At 41.0% G+C, this 22,813-nt stretch overlaps 1 protein-coding gene across 5 annotated transcripts in view; it reads left to right on the top strand.

Annotated features, from left to right (window-relative positions):
• Nucleotides 1-22,813, top strand: part of ADAMTSL3 (ADAMTS like 3) — a 366,800-nt gene that overhangs the window by 131,876 nt on the left and 212,111 nt on the right. For all 5 annotated transcript variants that reach the window (XM_060293778.1, XM_060293777.1, XM_060293779.1 and 2 more), the window contains 2 exons: nt 6,272-6,317; nt 15,858-16,094. In XM_060293778.1, the coding sequence (XP_060149761.1) occupies nt 6,272-6,317; nt 15,858-16,094 (283 nt within the window). The remainder of the gene's footprint in view (nt 1-6,271; nt 6,318-15,857; nt 16,095-22,813) is intronic.

The raw sequence follows: 22,813 nt of genomic DNA, 5'->3' as shown, positions 1-22,813 counted from the left end.
AAATTCTTCATAAATATTGAGCTTTTGTGGTCGATTTTTCTTGGAAGAGGTATGTGGAGGTGGTTACATAAAAAACAGACAAAAAGCTCTCCCAAAGCTTTAGAAGACCTTTCAATGCCTTCTCTTTTTATCAGTGTGCCCCTTTAAATTTATGATTTAGGAAAGGGAGTGAGTGTGGCAATTTTGCTCATTTCTTTCTTTGTGGATAAAGTTATTTCAGAATTTGATTACATTTAAATACACACTCAGTTCTTTTGCGCTGCAAACCATACGCCAGCCAGAATGTCTCTTTCTCTCGCAGAAATTTGCAATTTGATATTCTAGTCAAGTGCCAACCATGGGAAAGACAGGTTTAACTGCTATTTTAAAAAATTAATATATTTCTATTCTTCAAAACACATGCTTCTTAGTTTTTAAGACACTAGTATTTGAGTCAGTGCATCAGCAAATGAATGCAATAAATTATGGTGCTATAAACTCCAGGGAAATTTTATTAATGTTTTTAATGTATCCTCATGTGGAATCAACATATGTTTTTTATATATTCATAAATTTATGGCTTCAAAAATCTTCAATTTCAGGGTGTTATGAATGTTGTAGTGGATAGAAAATACATAATTGTGAAATGATGTTCTTGAATTTTCATATACTTCTGATAACCATTAGCTCTTGCAAATAATAATTAGAATGGAATTAAAAACTTGGAAGTAATATTTCTGCAGCTCAGTTGCTTTGAGCCAAAGGAATTATTTCCAGAATAAGCTGGCAGGTTCCTGCTTGGGGAATTAGGACTCCAGTGTCCTTAACTTTAAAATAACTTGCATTTCATTTTATGCCTGTTTCATAAAGTGGCCATTCATTTTCACACTAAATTGTAACCCAAGCATTCCACATCAACAGAGGCCAGTCAGTGGGTTCAGTGTGTGTTAGGTTGGACAAAATGAAGTAGAACATGAAAAATGTCCACCAGATGGTTGGGTTAAAAAAAAAAACAGCCTTACTGCTGACTTATTAAAGGAATTGAGGGATAATCCTACTGCATCTTTATATCCACATCCTAGTACATAGTAGGTTCACCATAAGAAGTCATTGGAGAAGGAATGTGTCCAAAACGCTACTTTCTATTTTGAGAATTCATGCAATGAAATGCTCCTTTTTTCATATCACTTTGCTGCAGTTATAGTAGCATTTTTAGTAGAGATATACTTACATTTTAGGTTTAGATTTTCAGGCCCAACACTCAAGATGCAAGTTAGTGCCTCACAACTAGGACATAGCAGATGGCAGTGGGGTGTAGACCACGACCATACGGTCTACACGGCAGGCCTGAGACACGAGCTGCCATCAGCAAATATGTTCTTTTCTCTTAGTGTTGAATTTTTCAAAATTGGTTTTGTTTTTCGTTTAAGTAACTAAAATTAAACAGTTACTAAAAATGCATCTGAAAAATTATTTCTGAAGTTCTAATACACTTTTAAAGAAAATGTCATTCTTTGTAAGTTTCCACAGTTTTTGTATTCCCGTATTTAGATCAATTCAAATACTCTCTTAAGCCATGTTTTTTGTAATTTACCTGCCCCCTTGAAATTGGAATCAAAAGCTTTTGGGTTATAAGTCAGCATAATACAAGAAGATTTTGGTTATCACTTCCCTCATCTATTAGCTGCTTTCCTCAACTGGGGCTTTTCCAAAAAAAACAGAGTACTTCAAATTACCCTTTCACTTTTTCTGTAATTTATTTTCTTCTTTTATCCACACATAATAAGCACAATGAAATAAGTCATGTAAGTAAATGACCTTGTCCACTGGCATAGCTGTTGTTTCCCAGGAGAATGGAGTCACATCCTTTTGACCAAGAGAGGTTGGTCAAAAGGATATATGACTCCACCCTAATAAATTTTCTCCACCCTAATACATTTTTCCTGCCAGACTCCCAGTTTGGTGCTTCTGGAATGTTTAAAATTTAATGTAGCCTGGCTGAGAGTTTAATAAATTTGCAAGTCCTATACCTCTGATGAGTCACAAAGATGGAAATATACAGTGTTAGAAAACACTAAGACTGGGTCAGACTATTGTGATAATCTAGGAAGGTGTTCTAAACTACAAGTCAAGAGAACTATATTAAAAAGAGGCAACTAATTGGACACTTTGTCTGTATTCCAGTTCAGAAATTTAAGTATCATTTAGGTAATGCTTTTGGAGGCAGCCGTAGTGCTGTTCTTTCCACTGCAAAATGCCTTTCTCCTGTATACTTTCTAAATCCCATTAGGGACTGCACCTCCCAGAAAACAGATATGAAGAGACTGAGGTACATGATGCAATTGGAGCAGAAAGTAAGCTGAGGATGGTATGAGATGTGGATGGAGAAGGGTGAGTTTAAGAAGGATTGCAAAGAAAGAAAAAGCAGTATCAAAAAGTGTATCAGTGGAGTTCCTTGGTGGCCTAGCGGTTAGGATTCTGGGCTTTCACTTTCACTGCCATGGCGCAGGTTCAGTCCCTGGTCAGGGAACTGAGATCCCACAAGCTGTGTGGCATGGCCGGAAAAAAAAAAAAAAGCATACCAGACGATAAAATACAAAATAATCACTACAGGAAAAAGAAAATCAGTCATGTGGAGGGATATCTGTAGGAGATTTCTTGGAAGTATAAGAGAAGGTCAAACAAATGAGATGTATATTAGAGAAAATCATAGCTCAATAAGGAAATAATAGGAGCGGAGAAAGGGGACTCTAACTTAAGATTTACAGATATTCTTGGAACAAGAGCAGTAATCAAAATTATAATCTGAGAATAATATGTGGCACTGCAAGTAAAGGCCTTGAGTATTCTAGTCAAAAAGGCCAACCATTTTTAGTCAAAATCAATGAAAATAAACACACAACTAGGTACACCCTGACTATAATTTTTACTTCAAATAGTAACAAAACAAAACACTATATGCTTCCAGGCAGAAAAATAAAACACATGTACAAAAGAATAAAAATCAGACTTCTCTTCTGGGAGTCTAAATGTCAAAGGTCAATGAAGCGTGTCTACAGTTTTGAGGAAAAAGGAACATGAAAAAAGTAATATATCTTACTGCCTTGCCTTTCCTATGTGAAATACAAAGTTTAATAATAATATGGGAGACATTTACCCTTCTTGAAAAAACAACCAATCAAATAATACTTAGCCAGCCAAGAGTTAAAAACGCATACATGAAGAAGTCATAAGATAAAAGGAATGGCATTTGTTATCCATTTCTAGATATGTATCCTAAATGTGAACAAAAATGAAAGCATAAAGATGCTTAGCAAAGCATTATTATATAAAATAAGCAGCTCAGCAATCCTGCTTCTTAGTATTTGCCCAAGAGAAATGAAAAGTTATGTTCACACAAAACCTGTATGTGAATGTTTACAACATTCTAGTTCATAATTGCTAAAAGCTGGAAACAACCCAAATATCCAGTTGGTGAATGGGTAAATAAACTGTTGTACATACACACAGTGGAATACTATTCAGCAATTAAAAAGGAGCAGACTATGGATACACGCAACAACATGGGTGGATTTCTTATGTATTACGTTAAGTGAAAGGAGTCAGTCTCAAAAAACTATACACTGTATGATTCCATTTATGTGGCATTCTGGAAAAGGCAAAATTAATGGGGCGTAAAACAGACCAGTGGTTGCCAGAGGCTGAGGGTGGAGAGAAGTTGACTACAAGGGAGCAACCTGAGGGCATTTATGGGGTGATGGAGCTGTTCCACATGTTGATTGTGGTAGTGCTTACACAGTTGTATGGGTTTGTGAAAATGCATGAAATTGTGCACCCCCAAAAAGTGAATTTTAATGTATGTAAAATTTAAAAGTAGGGAAAAAGAAGAGGCAGCACAAGTACCCACAAAAGGTAATGTCTGTAGAACAATGTGAATATACTTACAATGCTGAAGAGTATACTTAAAAATGGTTAGGATGGTAAATTTTATGTTACGTGTATTTTACCACAATTAAAAAAATTCAAATTCAAAACTACAAAAAAAGGGGCTTCCCTGGTGGCGCAGTGGTTGGGAGTCCACCTGCCGATGCAGGGGACACGGGTTCGTGCCCCGGTCTGGGAGGATCCCGCGTGCCGCGGAGCGGCTGGGCCCGTGAGCCATGGCCACTGAGCCTGCGCGTCCAGAGCCTGTGCTCCGCAATGGGAGAGGCCACAATAGTGAGAGGCCCATGTACCGCAAAAACAACAAAACAAAACAAAACAAACTACAAAACAAGTAATGTCTGTATTATGGACTATTATGTAGTCATTAAACAATTTTTTCCCAAGGAATTATTAATAAAATGGGAAAAGGCTATAATATGAGATTAAAATGAATACGAAGTTGAATGGGCTGTATGATTTCACAACTGTAAATAAATCAGGGCAGAAACCCTGGAAGATGAAATGCCAGATTATTAAGGATAAAGGTCTTGATGATGGGATTTTTAAAATATTTATTTATTGGCTGTGTCAGGTCTTAGTTGTGGCACGTGGCATCTTTTGTTGTGGCGCACGGGCTCTTTGTTGCGGTGCGTGGCCTTCTCTCTAGTTGTGGCCTGCAGGCTCATTAGTTGCCACGGGCTCATGGGCTCCAGAGCGAGCAGGCTCAGTAGTTGTGGCACTTGGGCTTAGTTGACCAGAGGCATGTGGGATCTCAGTTCCCCGATGAGGGATCAAACTGGTGTCCTTTGCATTGCAAGACAGATTCTTAACCACTGGACCACCAGGGAAGTCCCAATGATGGGATTAATGCTTGGTTTTCCTCCTTTATACTTCTTGGCACATTAGTAGTTTTCACTTACTCTTTTTGTAATTGATAAAAATAGAATCGTCAGAAAGTATGTGCAGTGAGTTATATGCTGCTGAAATAGACTTGTTCAGTCATTTCATATAGGCTTATATTTAAATCACACCAGCAAAAAAGGCTCTCTTTGGATCCACTTTTTAAAAGTTCTCTTCTTCCAGGGACTTCCCTGGTGGGACAGTGGTTAAGAATCCGCCTGCCAATGCAGGGGACACAGGTTTGAGCCCTGGTCTGGGAAAATCTCACATGCCGCAGAGCAACTAAGCCCCTGCGCCGCAACTACTGAGCCTGCACTCTAGAGCCCGCGAGCCACAACTACTGAGCCCGAGCACCACAACTGCTGAAGCCTTCGCGCCTAGAGCCCGTGCTGTGCAACAAGAGAAGCCAACGCAGTGAGAAGCCCGCGCACCGCAACGAAGAGTAGCCCCCGCTCGCCGCAACTAGAGAAAGCCCGCACGCAGCAATGAAGACCCAACACAGCCAAAAAAAAAGTTCTCTTCTTCCAGGACTAACTATTCTAAAACAAATTAACGCTTGACTTTTAATTCAAGATGGCGAGTTAAGCCTGTGTTTAGCTTTTCTTGCTCCAAATTTGCCATTGAATTGGCCAGGGACACATAAAGGGTAAAAACATAACTCCGTGGAAAAACTGGGAAAGGTCCCATTCACAGATGAATTATCTTTAAGGAGTTAATGTAAAATACAGAGCAGCAAGCACTGCACTGAGGAAAGGACCTGCCAGATAGAATTCCAAACATCCAAAAGGAAAGCTTGCCTGGAAGATGAGTGGCTGGGTCCCAAAGCAAGTGGTTGGAGGTCATCCCTGGAGGATTCTCAAGCATATACATACATGCGTATATGACTTCAGATCCTAGAGGATCGGTATCCTAAGAAGTCCGCCCCAACACTATGTTTTGTAGCATTTGTTTAATAAGGCTGGTGGCTGAAGTAAGATATAAGCATTGCCTCAGGCAAATTTCTGACAGAGACCATTGTACTGATTAGAGAGGGAGGTTATAGAGGGCCCGGCTAACTTGGTGACCTCAGTGAGTGAGGAAGAGAAATTCCCTTTCAGGGACGTGCTACACAAATACTTCTGCCTGTAGTTTTACCTTCTTTTTCATAGAAAAAGAAAACATATATGTACACATTACACACACACACAGAGTGTACATTAATTTCAGTGGTTATATAGACCCTAGGGTAAAAACTGTGCTTAAGTAATATTATTACATTAATTCAACTAAAGAATTCACTGTATTTAATGTGACACTTCCATGAGACTTTTTGGCCTCCTGATCCTTGAAAGTTATTTCTTAGAATTTAAACTTTGAGTCTTTGAGGTAATGGGCACTAATAAAAGTTTTATGTGTGCCTCGTTTTCACTTGTATTTTCTTTCCTGCTTGCAACTTCCATGAAATCCTTATTTTCTTTTTTTTCCTCAGGAATTGTGAAGGGCAGAATATTCGATACAAGACGTGCAGCAATCATGTAAGTTCCATATGTAATAAAAATATATAATCCCATAAAATATGTTCATGTTTGAAGTTATTATGTACCGTAAAGCTGATGGCCTCTTGGTACTCATTGTGGAAAATTTGAATATTCATTTAATTGACAACAGGTTTTGTGTATCTCATACCTGCCATTTATACTACCCTTTTAGGCCACTTCGCATGTATGATCTAATTTGGTAAGCATTTAATAATTTCTGAATTCATAGAAACAATACCTAATTCTTGTAAATGCCTTCAAAGTTCAAAGTGCTCTGTGTGTAGGATTTCACCTGACCCTCACAACTGTCTCTGAGATGTTGGCATACGAGGTGTGGTTATTTCTTTATTTCAAATGAGGGGACTGGGGCCGGGGGAGGTGAAATTATTTTCCAAAGGCCGCAAAGGAAGCATTGAACTTGAACTTGTCTAGTGCTGTTTCTCCTGCTCCAAAACACCTGTCCCACTCCCTGCAAACTGTGTTAAGGAGTACTGTAGGTGACTCAAGAAAACCACACCTGAGGAAGGGTTTGTAAACCTTGCTCTCATTCTACAGTGATCAACACAAACAAAAACTAAAATTCAAATATACAAATGTGCAATGCAAAATAAAATGTCAGAAAGCACCAATCCTATTTTCTACGTAAAACATTTCGGTTGTTTGTGATATACACCCAAATCAAAATGACAGGAATTCAAAGGAAATTCTGAAAGTCTGAAGATCTAAGTGAGATTTAGGCGTTTTTATTTTTATTTATTTATTTTTTTTGCGGTACTCAGGCCTCTCACTCTTTTGGCCTCTCCCATTGCGGAGCACAGGCTCCGGGCGTGCAGGCTCAGCAGCCATGGCTCACGGGCCTAGCCGCCCCGCGGCATGTGGGATCTTCCCGGACCGGGGCACGAACCCGTGTCCCCTGCATCGGCAGGCGGACTCTCAACCACTGCGCCACCAGGGAAGCCCAGATTTAGGTTTTTTATTTAAAAAATCCATTTTTCTCAATTAGCTATGTCATTTATTTTAAATGTTTCACTTACTGGAGGGACTGCCCATCTCTGTTCCTTCTCTGTCCTGGGCCAGTGTGAGACAGCAGTCCTGGGTAAGCATTTCTGTTCTATGGACCCAAACTTTTCCTCGTTGGACAGCCTCAAGCTCTAGACTTGGGGAGTGGAGAATAGGCAGTGTTAGCAGGACCTTTTGTCTGTGGAGCTCGAGCCACGTTTTCAGTCTGTTTTAATCAGTGGCAAAGCAGAAATGTTTCTCTCTCAAACTTTGGTGGGGAAAATCGTGCTTATTTATAGAGCACTCAAAATCCAATATCACCCAGCCCTGAGGTAGCCAGATTTGTGGCCGCTATGTCCTAGGAGGGATTTTGGGAGACAAAGCAAATAGGTTTCACATGTCCTATGACAGGATGGACTTGAGGAATGGAGAGATACACATGCACGTGGTTGCACAATTAAATGAGCTGGAATCCAGGTGGGGATGAAGGAGGGAGAGAGGTTGACCAAGCACAGACACAGACTGGCATTTAGGTACAAGCAGAGTCTAGCATTCGTTCTTGTTTTTTTTAATTAAATTAATTAATTTTGTTTATTTATTTTTGGCCTCACCACACAGCATGTGGGATCTTAGTTCACCGACCAGGGATTGAACCCCTGCCCCCAGCATTGGAAGCGTGGAGTCTTAACCACTGGACCACCAGGGAAGTCCCCTGGCATTCATTCTTACACCAGCACGTGGATGTATTAGCAGCCTCAGGGTTTTACACACAAGACGTTTCCATCTACTACCTTTTGCCTGGGTACATTTTATTTTTTAACTGCTGCTGCAACACATTACCACAAACTTGGCTTACAGCAATACAAATTTTTTATTATCTTACAGTTTTGGAGGTCAGAATTTGATATGGGTCTCACTGGGCTAAAATTAAGATGTTGGCAGGGCTGCATTCCTTCTGGAATCTCTAGGGAAGAATCCATTTCTTTGTCTTTTCCAGTTTCTAGAGGCTGCCCACATTCCTTGGCTTGTGGCCCCTTTTTCCAACTTCAAAGCCAGCAACATTGCATCTCTCTGTCCATTTTTATGTAGTCACATCTGCCTGTGATCACAGCTGAGCAACGTTCGTCCACCTGGATAATCTCCCCCTCTCAGGGTCCTTAACCTTAGTCAAAGGATGCTTTGGGCAAAGCCCCTTTTGCCATGTAAGGTAACCTATTCGCAGGTCCTAGGGATTAGGTTTTGACCATCTTTGGGGAAGTTGCATTATTCTGATTAACACAATGGGACAGCTCGGCTTCTCAGACAAATTGGTCTGGCAAATTCCTTGCAGTCATTCCAGAATAAATTTCACAACAGTATGCTATCAAGGAATACTCTGTGAAGCTATCTAGGGGAATTCATTTTAAATGTCCAGATCAAGATATTACATTCTGAGATTTCATTCTAGGATTTCTCTCTCTCTGTCTCTCTCTCTGTCTCTCTCTCTCTCTTTCTGTGTGTGTGTGTGTGTGTGTGTGTGTGAGAGAGAGAGAGAGAGAGAGAGAGAGAGAGACTGCTCTAGCTAGTTCCATTCTGAGGTTTCATTCTAGGGTTTCTCTCTCTCTGTCTGTCTCTCTCTCTCTCTCTCTCTCTCTCTGTGTGTGTGTGTGTGTGTGTGTGTGTGTGTGTGTGTGTGTGAGAGAGAGAGAGAGAGAGAGAGAGAGAGAGAGAGACTGACTCTGCTCTAGCTAGTTCCAAAAAGGCATCTTTTCAACACAAGTGTTATAAGGGTCTAGGAGTGTTGTGCCATGCAATGTAGAGATAAAATATAATCTACTAAAATTGGTGCATATTAGTTGCAATGGTTAGAACTTCGGTGCGCTTGAGTGAAGATCTGATGCCCCTGAGGCTCCGAGGGTCTTGGGAGTACACATGGTCTCTAATTGATGTCCCCTCGGAAGAGTCTGCAGAAACCTTTACAGCCTCCAGGCTGGTGAGAAATAGCTGCTTAGGAGGTGGGAGCTAGTGGGGGGACAGCAGTGAAAATGTCACCGTCTTCTGTTTCTCAGACTTGGTGTCCTAAGAGAGTCCGTAGAGAGATTTCATAAGAAAGTGACATTAATTTCTGTGCTTGCCATTGCAAGTGCAGAGTTTCCAACAAAATTCCTCACAGGGAAATAAGGGAGCCCTGTGGCAGGTCTTTCACATCTGTGGTGTTCAGGACACCCCTCCATCTCCATGCGCCAAGTGTCTGCAGCCGTGATACTCAGGCCCTACTGTAGACCATATGTGGATAAACGCAGTCCCAGCTGCAGTGTCCATGATCTGTAAGAAGTCTGTTCCTTTACAGGAGTGATTATACGGGTATATTCCATGGAATATAACATAGAAACGTTTCAAGGGCGTCAAGTGCCGTAAGTGGTTGTAACCACAGTGAACTCAGTGTATGAATATGGTCACATCTTGTTTTTTCTTTTTTTACATATCATTCCTGGAGATGCTTCCTGCTTTATTAGTTAGGGATTTAGAATAACCCTCTTGAAATCTTCATCTCTCTTATCACCCCAAGGAGTCCAGAGAGCGGGGGTGGGAACTACTCTGCAGCCTATCTCAAGTGGAGAGAGAACTGAGTTGTGAACCCTGCTGTTGCTTCTCCCTGTCTTCCAGTGGCCTCACTGAAGATGCACCATGCTCGTTCACTAGTCAGTGGCTCCCCTTTCCCTGGGGATGGGGCTCATCACCCACTCTTTTGAAGGAAGCTGCCTTTAGTGATTCCCAGGTCAGGCACTCTTTGGAGGGAAACTTGCTTCGTGATTCAAAGATGCTCACACCTATACTTCTGGGGACTTGAGCATCCCATCTGATGGGAGCGCAGGATCTCCCATTCCCATCCAAGCGATGTCACCATCAATGGCCACATAGGGAGGTGAATTGTGCTTTATGGAGAAGCAGAAGACACCGCCGGTGAGCCCCAGAGACCTGACATTCAGTCCTGTTCCCGAGGTTGCTAATTCTTCCGTCCCTCCACGTGATTATTTGAAGGCTCAGGCTCTCAGCCTCCCTCCGGACCATGGAGTTTGTCATATGTGTATCAGCTTTCTAACCCCTACCCAAGATCAGTAATAATATTAATAGCAACAATGATAGCTCAGAGTTATTAAGTACTTCTTAAATGCTAGGCATTGTTCTGAGTGCCTTTTCATGAATAAATAAATTTAATCCTCATAATCCCTACAGAGTAGGTGTTATTTTTATCTCCACTTTTACAGGGAAGGAAATTTAGGTAACCTGCACAGGGTCACAGAGCTGAATTTAATCCCAGGCAGTCAGGTTCCAGGCTCCTTGGAAGTGCGCGCTCTTGATCACTCTGCTACAACATCATGCTTCTTTTTATTTATTTATTTATTCATTCGTTTATTTATTTATTTATTTTTTACATCTTTATTGGAGTATAATTGCTTTACAATGGTGTGTTAGTTTCTGCTTTATAACAAAGTGAATCAGTTATATATATACATATGTTCCCATATCTCTTCCCTCTTGCGTCTCCCTCCCTCCCACCCTCCCTATCCCACCCCTCCAGGCGGTCACAAATACATGGAATTTAAGAAAAAAAAAATATCGTGAAGAACCTAGGGGTAAGACAGGCATAAAGACACAGACCTACTAGAGAATGGACTTGAGGATATGGGGAGGGGGAAGGGTAAGCTGGGACAAAGTGAGAGAGTGGCATGGACATATATACACTACCAAACGTAAAATAGATAGCTAGTGGGAAGCAGCCGCATAGCACAGGAACATCATGCTTCTTGGAAAGAAGTGTGAAGAGGTCTCGAGCTTTGTCAGATAATGACATGACACCCAGACAGCAGCAAGGTCACTTCTAACAGCCCAGGAGCACATGAATTGCAGAGGTAATTGCAGGAACATTATACTTTCCTATACCATTATAGAAACTTCAACCCCGAGAACAGTAGGAAGGGCCTTCTGAATATGCACAGCTGGCCAGGGACAAAGGTCAGAGAAGGGCAGGGAGGGAGCTGGAGGCAGAGGCAACTGAAATGATGTCCTCCATGCCCATGGGCCTTCCACTCCAGCAGCCCAGGAGGGATCCCCAGCACAGGGGAGGATCTGGCTTAACGACCCTGACAGCTACATTTCTGACCTCTGCCCACGTCAGCGTCAGCGGAAGACAGGGGAAAAAAAGCAGAAGACAGGGAACCTGGGAAAAAAGCAGGTTCCAGGCATTCAAGGAACGATTGAAAGTTCTTTTGTTATGGAGTCTGGATGTGTTAGGGACGTGCATTCAGAGCTCATAGACAAAGAAATTCCACTCGTGGTATGTAGGAACCCATGCTTCACGTGGCAGAGTGGGAGGCATGACCAGGAAACGAGGACCACACTTCCCTCCCTGAGAAATCAGGCATTGGTTCCGCGGCTCCTCCTGCATTCATTCTGTCAGGGGAGATGGGACTTTGGGCTGAAGGGCCAGGGAGATTAGGGGAACAGAACATGCCTATGTGCAGTACTGGGGCTCCAGGTAACCGCCATCTTCAGACATGACCCTCCGATCAGCACTCAGCATGGGCTCTTCCAGCCAGGGCTGGGCCCCAGAGGCCTCAGGAAAGAATTATCCTTATTAGGGGCATATAGAGCAAGTGGAGAAGTTCCAAGGGCAGTCATGCATGTCAGCAAGGAGGCCTAATGCCTGAATTCACTCACTACTTGTATGTTTTTATACCAGGGTATATGAAATTAAAGGTAAAGCTGGGAGAAAGCAAAGGGAACATATTTTAAAAAATAAGTGTATCATCATTTGGTAAGAGTGTTTTTGTAGCATGAACACATTTTTTATATGGGCACAGAGGGAGGCATGGTTAATTCTGCACAGTGGGGTCCCTGGGCTCCCTGACAGCTTTCCAGAAGAGGTGACATTTGATGTGACCCTTGAAAGATCTTTTATACTCTGGATCCCATGAATGGCTAATTTCTGACAGTTTTCTCTTAGAGGATTTTTATTTTTTTATTTTTTTCCATTGCCATTTCTTCTACTCTGGGCTAGGGCCACTTCCTCTCATATCTATGTGCAGAACTCCAGTCCATCTTGCTACCATACTGGCCCTCCTAAAATGCTACCTATTCTATCCCTTTTTAATGTTGCTCTCCTCTGTGGATCCCTATTGCTTTTAATTCCTCTTACTTGCATTTCAGGACCTCCAAAAGATGGTAAGATTTACATCTTATTCAACTCACAAGTTTCACCCTGGCTGGACAAGGCTGTGCCTCATAGATACTGAATTTATTTTTGCTGTTTCTTTTTTCCTTATATCGTTTCTCATATCTTGTCCTATTCACATCACATCATCCTTCAGATGCCTTCTGAAATGTTACTTATTCATGATGCATCATTTGCTTATTCTAGCTGATAGTAGCCACCTACAATAATTTATTTTTATGCTGGAAAATTTGGCATTTGTTATATAAGAGGATCACGAAATTTAACTCATACTATAACATGGATATGAAGATAAAATGTTCAAATTTGCTTATACAGAAATGGTGTTTCTCCTGAGTCCCTAGTCACTGCTTATCTAGGAGGAAAATTAAATATCTAACCCAAATTAAAGCTTGGTCCACTCCTATTATATAAATCATCTCTTAGGTAATGGTCTGTCTCTCTTAAATAAAAATACTCAGTTTCAGGGCTTCCCTGGTGGCGCAGTGGTTGAGAGTCCGCCTGCCAATGCAGGGGACACGGGTTCGTGCCCCGGTCCGAGAAGATCCCACATGCCGCGGAGCGGCTGGGCCCGTGAGCCATGGCCACTTGAGCCTGCACGTCTGGAGCCTGTGCTCCGCAACGGGAGAGGCCACAACAGTGAGAGGCCCGCGCAACGCAAAAAAACCCACAAAACTCAGTTTCTTAGATAATCCTCCTGTCTTGGCTTCTCTCCCTAAGTTGTCCATACAGGTTTATGTATTCTCACGGCTTTAGGGAGGAAAGGAGACCCCTGTCTTCAGAATGGTCCTCAAATGGGTGTTGGTTGTTATCTGCTGTGCTTTACTCCCTTTTCCCCTCCCTCTCCTTCTTCCCCTCCCCCTATCTCTTTCCCTTCTCCTCCTCCTTCTTCTTTTCTATGCCTCCCAGGCTGGCTACCCACTCCTGACTGAGTCAGTCTTCCTGATCTAGGATCTATTGTTTCCTTATTAGATTTACTCTTTCCTTATTAACTGCAATTATTCACTTTTCAATTTAACTCTTGGATAACAATTTTATGTCCTTCATTGCAAAGTCCTACTGTAAGTCTACAAATTCCAGTAATAACCCACTGTTTCAATGTATTCCATGCACATAGGTGCTACATCTCCAGTAAGATAACAAGCTCACTGGGTAGCTGATGGATTATATTCTTCTTTTGTGTTCCTTACAGCATGTCACCTAGGCAAAACCCATAAAGTGTATTTAATAAATAAGTGTTGTCTTGAACTTAACTAATATGAAGAAATGCTTCTCAGGGAAAGGAGAGCAGATGGATGCTTGGCATCCAAGATTCCTAAATGTCAACTAAACTTTAGACACAAGAATCCCTAGATTGTCTTGAGCCAGGGCATGCAACCCATCTGAACCAGACTAGACAGACGTAGTGTTGACAGTGGAAGAATGCCACCTAAATGAAAGCATGTAACGTAAGTAGTCAAGTTTGTATACAATGAATTCATTCCCATTAATTGGGAAGTTTGTGCTCAACTTTTTTTTGCTTTGTTTTTTTTTTAATTGAACATTTTATTTGAGATAATTGTAGATATACATACAGTTGTAAGAAATAATAAACAGACGTCCCATGTTGCCTTTACCCAGTTTCCCACAATGGTAAGATTTTGCAAAACTATAGTACAGTATCAGGACCAGGATATTGATATTGACACAGGCAAGATAAAGAATAACTCCAGGGCTTCCCTGGGTGCAGTGGTTGAGATGCTTAAGATGTAATCATGTGAGTAAGATTGGGGGATTGGCATTTTTCACTCAGCTTTAGTTGCTACGTGGCATGTGGGATCTTCCCGGACCAGGGCTGGAACCCGTGTCTCCTGCAATGGCAGGTGAATTCTTAACCACTGAAACACCAGGGAAACCCTGACTATTTTAAATAAACTTTACGCTGAATTGTCTTATTGTTTTGCTTTGTTCGTTGCTGAGCTTTTAGAATTAATTGGCTTATTTGGAAAAATAAATGAAAAACAATTATTAGTATAATATAATCTAAAACAAGTGTCTTCTAATAATTTTAAGCTAACATTATTGTACTTTGGGGGTGATTTGTCCTTCTGGGGAAACTTGTAAAAATAATAAGCTCCCTTATCTAAAGTTTCAAAAGTACTTTACCCCTGTGTCTATTTGCAGCCCCCTGTTGAGTGGCCATTATTTCTTGTTCATCACTTTCTAGTTTGGATTTAAGTAGATTTGAAGTCATTATTAGGTACTGCTGAATGGCCATTACAGCTTTTTGGAGTTGCTTCTCAATTTTTGTTCTCTATGCCTAACTTACAAGGACTCCTTCCTCTTGTTTTTTTTACTGGAGTATATTTGCTTTAAAATGTTGTGTTAGTTTCTGCTGTACGACAAAGTGACTCAGCTATATGTATACATATATCCCTTCCCTCCTAAGCCTCCCTCCCACCCCACCCCCCATCCCATCCCTCTAGGTCATCACAGTGTGCTCAGTTTTGAAGAGTAAAGTAACATTTTTATCATCCAGCATCTTGCTTTGGAAATATCTGATGAGACTGATTAGTAATTAAATAAAAAGACCCTTGAGTCATCAAGACTTGTACAAACACTTTGTCCTATTATTATGAGAACTCCTTGGGGTATTAACTTGGGATTTATTTGCTTTTGTTGTAGACAGAATTTGAAAAAGCCTCATTATCTCTTTCCATTCTAGAGCCTGTTGAATGCAGGCACTGGGTACCAGTAAAGAGCGATGGCTGGGGGTCTGAAAACAAGAGAGGAAAGGTGATGAACTAAATAACAATGACAGAAGCAATGAAACAAACACAAGTCCCCACAGAGCACAGCAGTTTGGGGCCAGTTAGTAACAATCCTTTACATTGAAATGGCTCCTAAAGGCATGGAAGATAATTAATATTTCCTATGAAGACCTTAGGTCACCTGGAAAAATCAGAAACATTCCATTTTCCCTTGTCTCAAAAAGAAGGAGGTTGTGTAATGCATTTGAAAATTTATATTCAGTATGGTTAAAATAGAGCAAAATTTGGCATTTAAGTATGGTAAGCTTTCATTAACTGGAGAAAACAACCTGGGTGGAAAAATAATCAGAATAAATGAGATGATCCCCTCCTTTATCACAGAGGTACCAGTAGAATTCCACACTACAGATTCTGTTTTGAAGGAAAAAAAAAGAAAAAAGTGAAGGAATGAAGTGACTTCGGGGAGAGAAGCAATTGGGGTCTGCTGTCATGAGACTCAGGTACACTTGTTCAGCCTTCTGCTGGCCCATCTCACTGGGTGATGTGCATGTGGCTCTTTTTCTCTGCCCCCAGGACTGCCCTCCGGATGCGGAGGACTTCAGAGCCCAGCAGTGTTCAGCCTACAATGATGTTCAGTATCAGGGACGTTATTATGAGTGGCTTCCAGAGTACAATGATCCCGCTGCCCCGTGTGCGCTCAAGTGTCACGCACGGGGACAGAACTTGGTAGTGGAGCTGGCACCCAAGGTCTTGGATGGAACTCGTTGCAATGCTGACTCCTTGGACATGTGTATCAGCGGCATCTGTCAGGTAAGCCACACCTACTTCCTGTACCCCTGGTTCAAGGATGTGCCACGACCACTCTCAGTAATCTTTTTCTTCTGCACTTTTGTTCACGCAGATGAAATATTGTCTTTGATCATTTTAATGTAAAATTTTTTTAGGGAGTGTTACTCACCTGTAGCTTATGTTTTACTTATTTAAAATAGTGTAAATTTTGCCCCTGTAGAATCAAAAGATTGCAATATATGACTTGTGGTTTTTCTAGATCAGTGGTTCTCCAACTTGAAAGTGCATCGGAATCACATGAAGGACTTGTTAAAACACAGTGTTCTGGGCCCCAATGACAGTGTCTGATCCAGTCGGTCTGGGGTAGGGCCTGAATATGTGCTTTTCTAACAAGTTCCCAGGAGATGCTGATGTTCCTGGCCCAGGGACCCCATTTTGAGAGTCACTGCTTTGGAAGGCTAATATTGATAGGTTCTCTGACCTTTCTTATTAAAACTAATTCATTGTTTTGGGTCTTTGGGAGCAATGACTTATATATTAATTAATTAGCATGAATGTGTTCCAGCAGACTTTTTCAGAGTGGACTTTGGAGAGCTGCAGTGAGTGTGTCTGACGTATAATCCCCCACGGCTTGTAATGGGTCTGAGGATTCAGGGAACTATGACGGGTTGCTGAGACAGTATGGGGATGGTAGGGAAAGGATAGGATTCCACCCCATTCCTTTGATCACTGGAAAAAAAAATTGTAAACATAATGAATGCCTAGTATTCCATCTACCCTATTATGTTCATAACAAAAATGGTAGTAACAGTAGCAAATGAACCTAACCATCTACTAAGCGTCAGACACTGCCAGGCATCTCTGACTTCATATGCTTAGATGAACCGTGGTCTTGTTCCTCAGACTAGTTTCTCCTTCCTACATCTTTTCATCTAGAAAGCGGCTTCCAGTTGCTCACCACAAAACCCTGGAGTCATTCTTGATTCTTCTCTTTCAATCCACACATCTAATCCATTGTCAAGTCCTGTCAGTTCTACCTCCAAAGCCTCTTTTGAATCCACCATTTCTGTCTCCACTGATTTCCTTCCTAGTCTAAGCCCCGCATTAGCTCTGGCCTAAACTACAATAGCCTCCTGTCCTGATCTCCCAGCTTCCAACACTGTCCCCATTTGATTCATTCTCCACACAGCAGCCAAACTGATTGTCTTAAAGCCTAAATTAGAGTTTTTAACTCCTCCCACCAAAATCCCTAAATGGCTTGTCCTTGCATTGATGATGACATCCAGGATCCTTGCTTACCTTTCCAGGCTCTTCCTGAACTCTTCTCTCCCCTTCCCCACCTTTTTAAAAAAGGACTTAAAACTTTTTAGGTTCAGAGCAAAACTGAGTGGAAGGTACTGATGTTTCCCATATACCCCCTGCCCGCACACATGCAGAGCCTCCACCATTTTCAACGCTCCCCCACCAGAGTGGTACCTTTATTACAAATGATGAACCTACATTGCTGCACCATAGTCACCCGAAGTCCATAGTTTCCATTAGGGTCCACTCTTGGAGTTGGATATTCCATGGGTTTGGACAAAAGTATAATGACATGTATCTGTCATTGTGGTATCATACAGAGTATGTTCACTCCCCTAAAAATCCTCTGTGCTCTGCCTACTCATCCCTCCCACTCTTAACCCCTGGTAACCACTGATCATTTAACTTCCTCCATAGTTTTGTCTTTTCTAGAATGTCATATAGTTGGAATCATACAGTGTAGGCTTTTCAGATTGGCTTCTTTCACTTAGTAGTATGCATCTAAATTTTCTCTCTGTCTTTTTATCACTTGATAGCTCATTTCTTTTTAGTGCTGATTAATATTCCATTGTCAGGATGTGCCACATTTTATTTATTTATTCACCTACTGAAAGACATCTTGGTTGCTTCCAAGTTTCGGCAATTATGAATAAAGCTGCTATAAACATCATGTGCAGGTTTTTGTATGGACGCAACTTTTCAGTACATTTGGGTAAATACCAAGGAGTATGATTGCTGCATCATGGTAAGAGTATGTTTATTTTAGTAAGAGAGTCTCAAACTGTCTTCCAAAGTGACTGCATTTTGCACTTGTACCAGCAATGAGTAAGAGTACTGTCATTCCACATCACCTCCAGCATCTGGTGGTGTCATTGTTCCAGATTTTGGTCATTTTAATACGTGTGTAGGGGTATCACATTGTTGTTTTAATTTACAATTCCCTAATGACATGTAATGTTGAGCATCTTTTCACATGCTTATTTATCACCTATATATCTTCTTTGATGTGGTGTCTGTTCAGGTCTTTTGCCCATTTTTTAATTGGGTTGCTTATTTTCTTACTGTTTAGAGTGATTTATATATTTTGGATAACCGTCCTTTATCAGATGTGTCTTTTGCAAATATTGTCTCCCAGTGTGACTCGTCTTCTTGTTCTCTTGACAGTGTCTTTTACAGACCAGAGGCTTTTGATTTGATTTGATTTTCATTTAGTTTTTTAAGATTTTTTTTTGATGTGGACCATTTTTAAAGTCTTTATTGAATTTGTTACAGTATTACTTCTGTTTCACGTTTGGGTTTTTTGGCTGCGAGGCGTGTGAGGTCTTAGCTCCCCAAACCCGTGGGGATCGAACCCGCACCCCCTGCATTGGAAGGCGAAGTCTTAACCACTGGACCACCAGGGAAGTCCTGAGGCTTTTGATTTTAATGAAGTCCAGCTTATCAGTAATTTCTTCCAGTGATCATGCTTTTGGTGTTATAGCTAAAAAGTCATCATCATAGCCAAGGTCACCTAGGTTTTCTTCTAGGTTACCTTCTAGGAGTTTTATAGTTTTGTGTTTTACATTTAGGTCTATGATCCATTTTGAGCTAGTTTTTGTGAAGGATGTAAGTCTGTGTCTAGATTCATTTTTTTGCATGTGGATGTGCAGTTGTTCTAGCACCATTCATTGAAGAGACTATTTTTTCCATTGTATTGCCTTTGCTCCTTTGTCAAAGATCATTTGATTGTATTCATGTCAGTTGATTTCTGTGCTCTCTATTCCGTTCCATTGACCTTTTTGTCTACTCTTTTTCCAGTACCATACCATCTTGATTACTTTGGCTTTATTCATAAGCCTTGAAGTTGGGCAGTGTTAGTCCTCTGACACTGTTCTTCTCCTTCAGTATTGTGTTGACTGTTCTGGGTCTTTTCCCTCTTTATGTAAACTTTAGAATCAGTTTGTTAATACCCACAAAATAACTTTGTGGAATCAAGTTGGAAAGAGCTAACATCTTGATAATATTGAATCTTCCTATCCACAAAAAAGGAATCTCTCTCCATTTATTTAGTTCTTCTCAGTGTTTTCCACCTGCTGGATCTATCCTCTTTCTGATAGAGGGGTGTTGAAATCTCCAACTATAATAGTGGATTCATCTACTTTTCCTTGCAGTTATGTAGGTTTTTGCCTCGTGTGTTTTGGCATTCCATTGTTAGGCATATGCACATTAAGAATGTTATGTTTTCTTGGAGTATTGACACCTTTATCATTACATAAATGCCCTTGATAACTCCCCTTGCTCTGAAGTCTGCTCTGTCTGAAATTAATATACCTACCCCTGCTTTATTTTTATTAATGTTAGCATACTGTGTCTTTCTCCATCCCTTTACTTTTAATTTATAGATGCTTTTATATTTAAAGTGGGTTTCCTCAGACAACAGATAGTTGGATCTTGTTCTGTGATCTACTATGACATTCTCTGTCTTTTTAATTGGTACATTTAGACTCACTGCCATACCCCAGTACCCTGACAATGTCTGGCCCCATCAAAGGTCCTCACTTAAAAACTGGTTGAATAAATGAGTCTTATCTGCTCGCAGATGCAGAGGCTTTTCATAACTCTTGGTCGTTCTTTCATTTCTCTCTCAGCCTCCAATCCTGAATTTTCTAGTTCAAGCTTGATATCCATTCTGGGAGATTCCACAAATTCCTCCAATACACCGTCGGAATTCCTCCAATCCCCACCCCTTCTCAAATGAACTAGTATTGTTCTTCCCAGATCCACTGGTTATTCTAACTGCTATTTCTATTCATTTCTGCTTATGACACCACAATTCTCAGTGTTACCTTCCTGAATTCATATTGTAGTCACCGAGTGTATTTGCTTGCGTGTCCTCTATCCCGGTACCTCTATCAAATCTCTCACATTTCACTCTTCTTTCCTCTCTCACTTTCACCTTTCTACCCCAAGACTAAACTAGTCAGTCTCCCTTGGTAGCCTAACCAGTCTCTCTTCCTTTCTTTCCTACTCTTAAACCATCTTATTTGATGTTTGCTGTTGCTTAATCTTCCCTAAGGTCAGAGTTTACTACTTCATTTTTCTATCTCATATGCTGTCAATGGTTTCCCTTTGTAACCACCAGTTAACTTTTGAGCTCTTCCACTAAATGATAATAATAGCTATTATTTGTCAGTGGAATTATGCTTTTTTGTTTTCCAAGTTTTTGACAATGAGTGTGTATTGCTTTTATAATGAAAAATAATTGTTACCGACAAACAGTTTAATCCGGGCTAAGGAAGAGCAATGTGATCAAGGTAATGTTTTGACACCGAGGTTTTGAAAAGTTGAGTAGAAGTTACATATATCAAGATGAGGAAGAGAATCCCAAGCACAAGGAATAGCGCTGGTGAAGAGATGTGATAGTAGGTGTGTTTAAACATCTTTGACTCATTCTGTAGAGCTGAGGTGAAAAATACCTGTGGGATAATGCTTGAAATTGAGGCAACAGATGTAGGTGGAAACCAATCATGAACTTATTCTGATAGTTATAAGAGGAGAGGAAACATTGAAGAATTTTATAAGAAATAGCTGAGTTGGGATTGTTTTTAGAAAGATCACTCAAGTGGCAATGTGGCAGATTATTTGGGGAAGACAAGGTTGGAGCAGATAATAATAGGTCAAGTTGGGATAACAAGGGCTTAAAGTAAGGTGGGGGTAGGGTGACTGAAGAAGGGGAGACAAATTCTACAGATTAAAGAAGCAGATCTTTTAGGGCTGGATGTTTGATTGGATGTGGGAAAAAAAGAGAGAGAGAAGTTGAGAATGATGTCTGGATTTCTGACATAATAACTAAGTAGATGATGAAGCCCTTCACCAAGACAGAAAATACTGAGTGAGGACCAAGTATGTGGGGAGAAGATGATGAGCCTGCTGTACCTGTGGATATCCAAGTTGATACATGAATCTAGAGCTTAGGAGAGAATTCTAGATGAGGAATATAGATCTGGGGGTCGTCCCGTGGTTAAAGCTAATGTATGTCCTTAGGGACTGAGTGAGAAGGGCAGATTCCCAAGGACAGAGTTCTGGCCCCATCATTTCAGGGGCAAGCACTGGAAGAGGTACACATGATGGAGACTACACAAAACAGTCTTCTGTTTAATAGAAAACTGGGAAAAAACAAGATATGGGTGGGTGAGTGTTTAAGAAGGAAGTTCGCAGTACCAAATACTTCAGAGAAGTCAAGAGGGAAAAGAACTGAAATATGCCTGCTTCATTTTGACCAAACAGAGATCATTGGTGACCTCAGCTCAAGCAGTCTCAGTGACATGGTTGGAGTGAACACTGCCTGGTGCAGGATGTAGTAGTTTCCTGTGACTGCTTACTGTCTCTGAGCCTTGGTCTCTTCAGTCTGTATAAAGGAGATGTTACTCTCCTTATAGGCCCTATTTTAAATTTATTCTTTCATTAATCAACTATACTCCAATATAAAATAAAAAGTTAAAAAAGAAATGGTATGGATATTGACTCTTTATCTTATGAGGTGTGGAGGTCTCAAGAACCTGTTACATTGATAATTACAGAATTGCCTGGAAAAATAAAACGTATTCTCAAATAAGAAGGATAATCTGAACAGATGAAAAGATACCCATAGAGTACAGTTCATCATCCTTATTACCAAACTGTTGATGGTCTAATATTGCCCAGTTTTGCTGAACATGTAAACCCAGCTCATCACTGAGACACTGTCGTGCGGCCTTTCCTTTAAGGCTCTCAATGCAGCAGGAAGGGTCTGAGGACAAGAGAGGCAGACATGAACTAAAGGTACCACTGGAAAGAAAGTAATTTTTTTTGAATCATGCTGAAAACTCACGTGTAGCCTGTAAACCATTAAACAAAGTTATGATAAATACAGACACAAAAATCCTCAACAAAATACTAGCAAACTAGAATCCAACAACACATTAAAAGGATCATACATCATGATCAAGTGGAATTTATCCCAGGGATGCAAGGATTCTTCAATATACACAAATCAATCAGTGTGCTACACCATATTAACAAACTGAAGAATAAAAACCAAACAATCATCTCAGTAGATGCAGAAAAAGCTTTTGACAAAATTCAACACCCATTTATGATAAAAACTCTCCAGAAAGGGGGCATAGAGGGAACCTACCTCGACATAATAAAGACCATATACAACACACCCACAGCAAACATCATTCTCAATGGTGAAAAACTGAAACCATGGCTTCCCTGGTGGCGCAGTGGTTGAGAGTCCGCCTGCCGATGCAGGGGATGTGGGTTCGTGCCCCGGTCCGGGAAGATCCCACATGCCGCGGAGCGGCTGGGCCCATGAGCCATGGCCGCGGAGCCTGCGCATCTGGAGCCTGTGCTCCGCAACGGGAGAGGTCACAACAGTGAGAGGCCTGCGTACCGCAAAAAAACAACAACAAAAA

Source organism: Globicephala melas, chromosome 2 (assembly GCF_963455315.2).
Source record: "Globicephala melas chromosome 2, mGloMel1.2, whole genome shotgun sequence".
In the NCBI taxonomy this organism is placed as follows: Eukaryota; Metazoa; Chordata; class Mammalia; order Artiodactyla; family Delphinidae; genus Globicephala; species Globicephala melas.
This window is presented reverse-complemented; position numbering and strand designations above follow the sequence as displayed.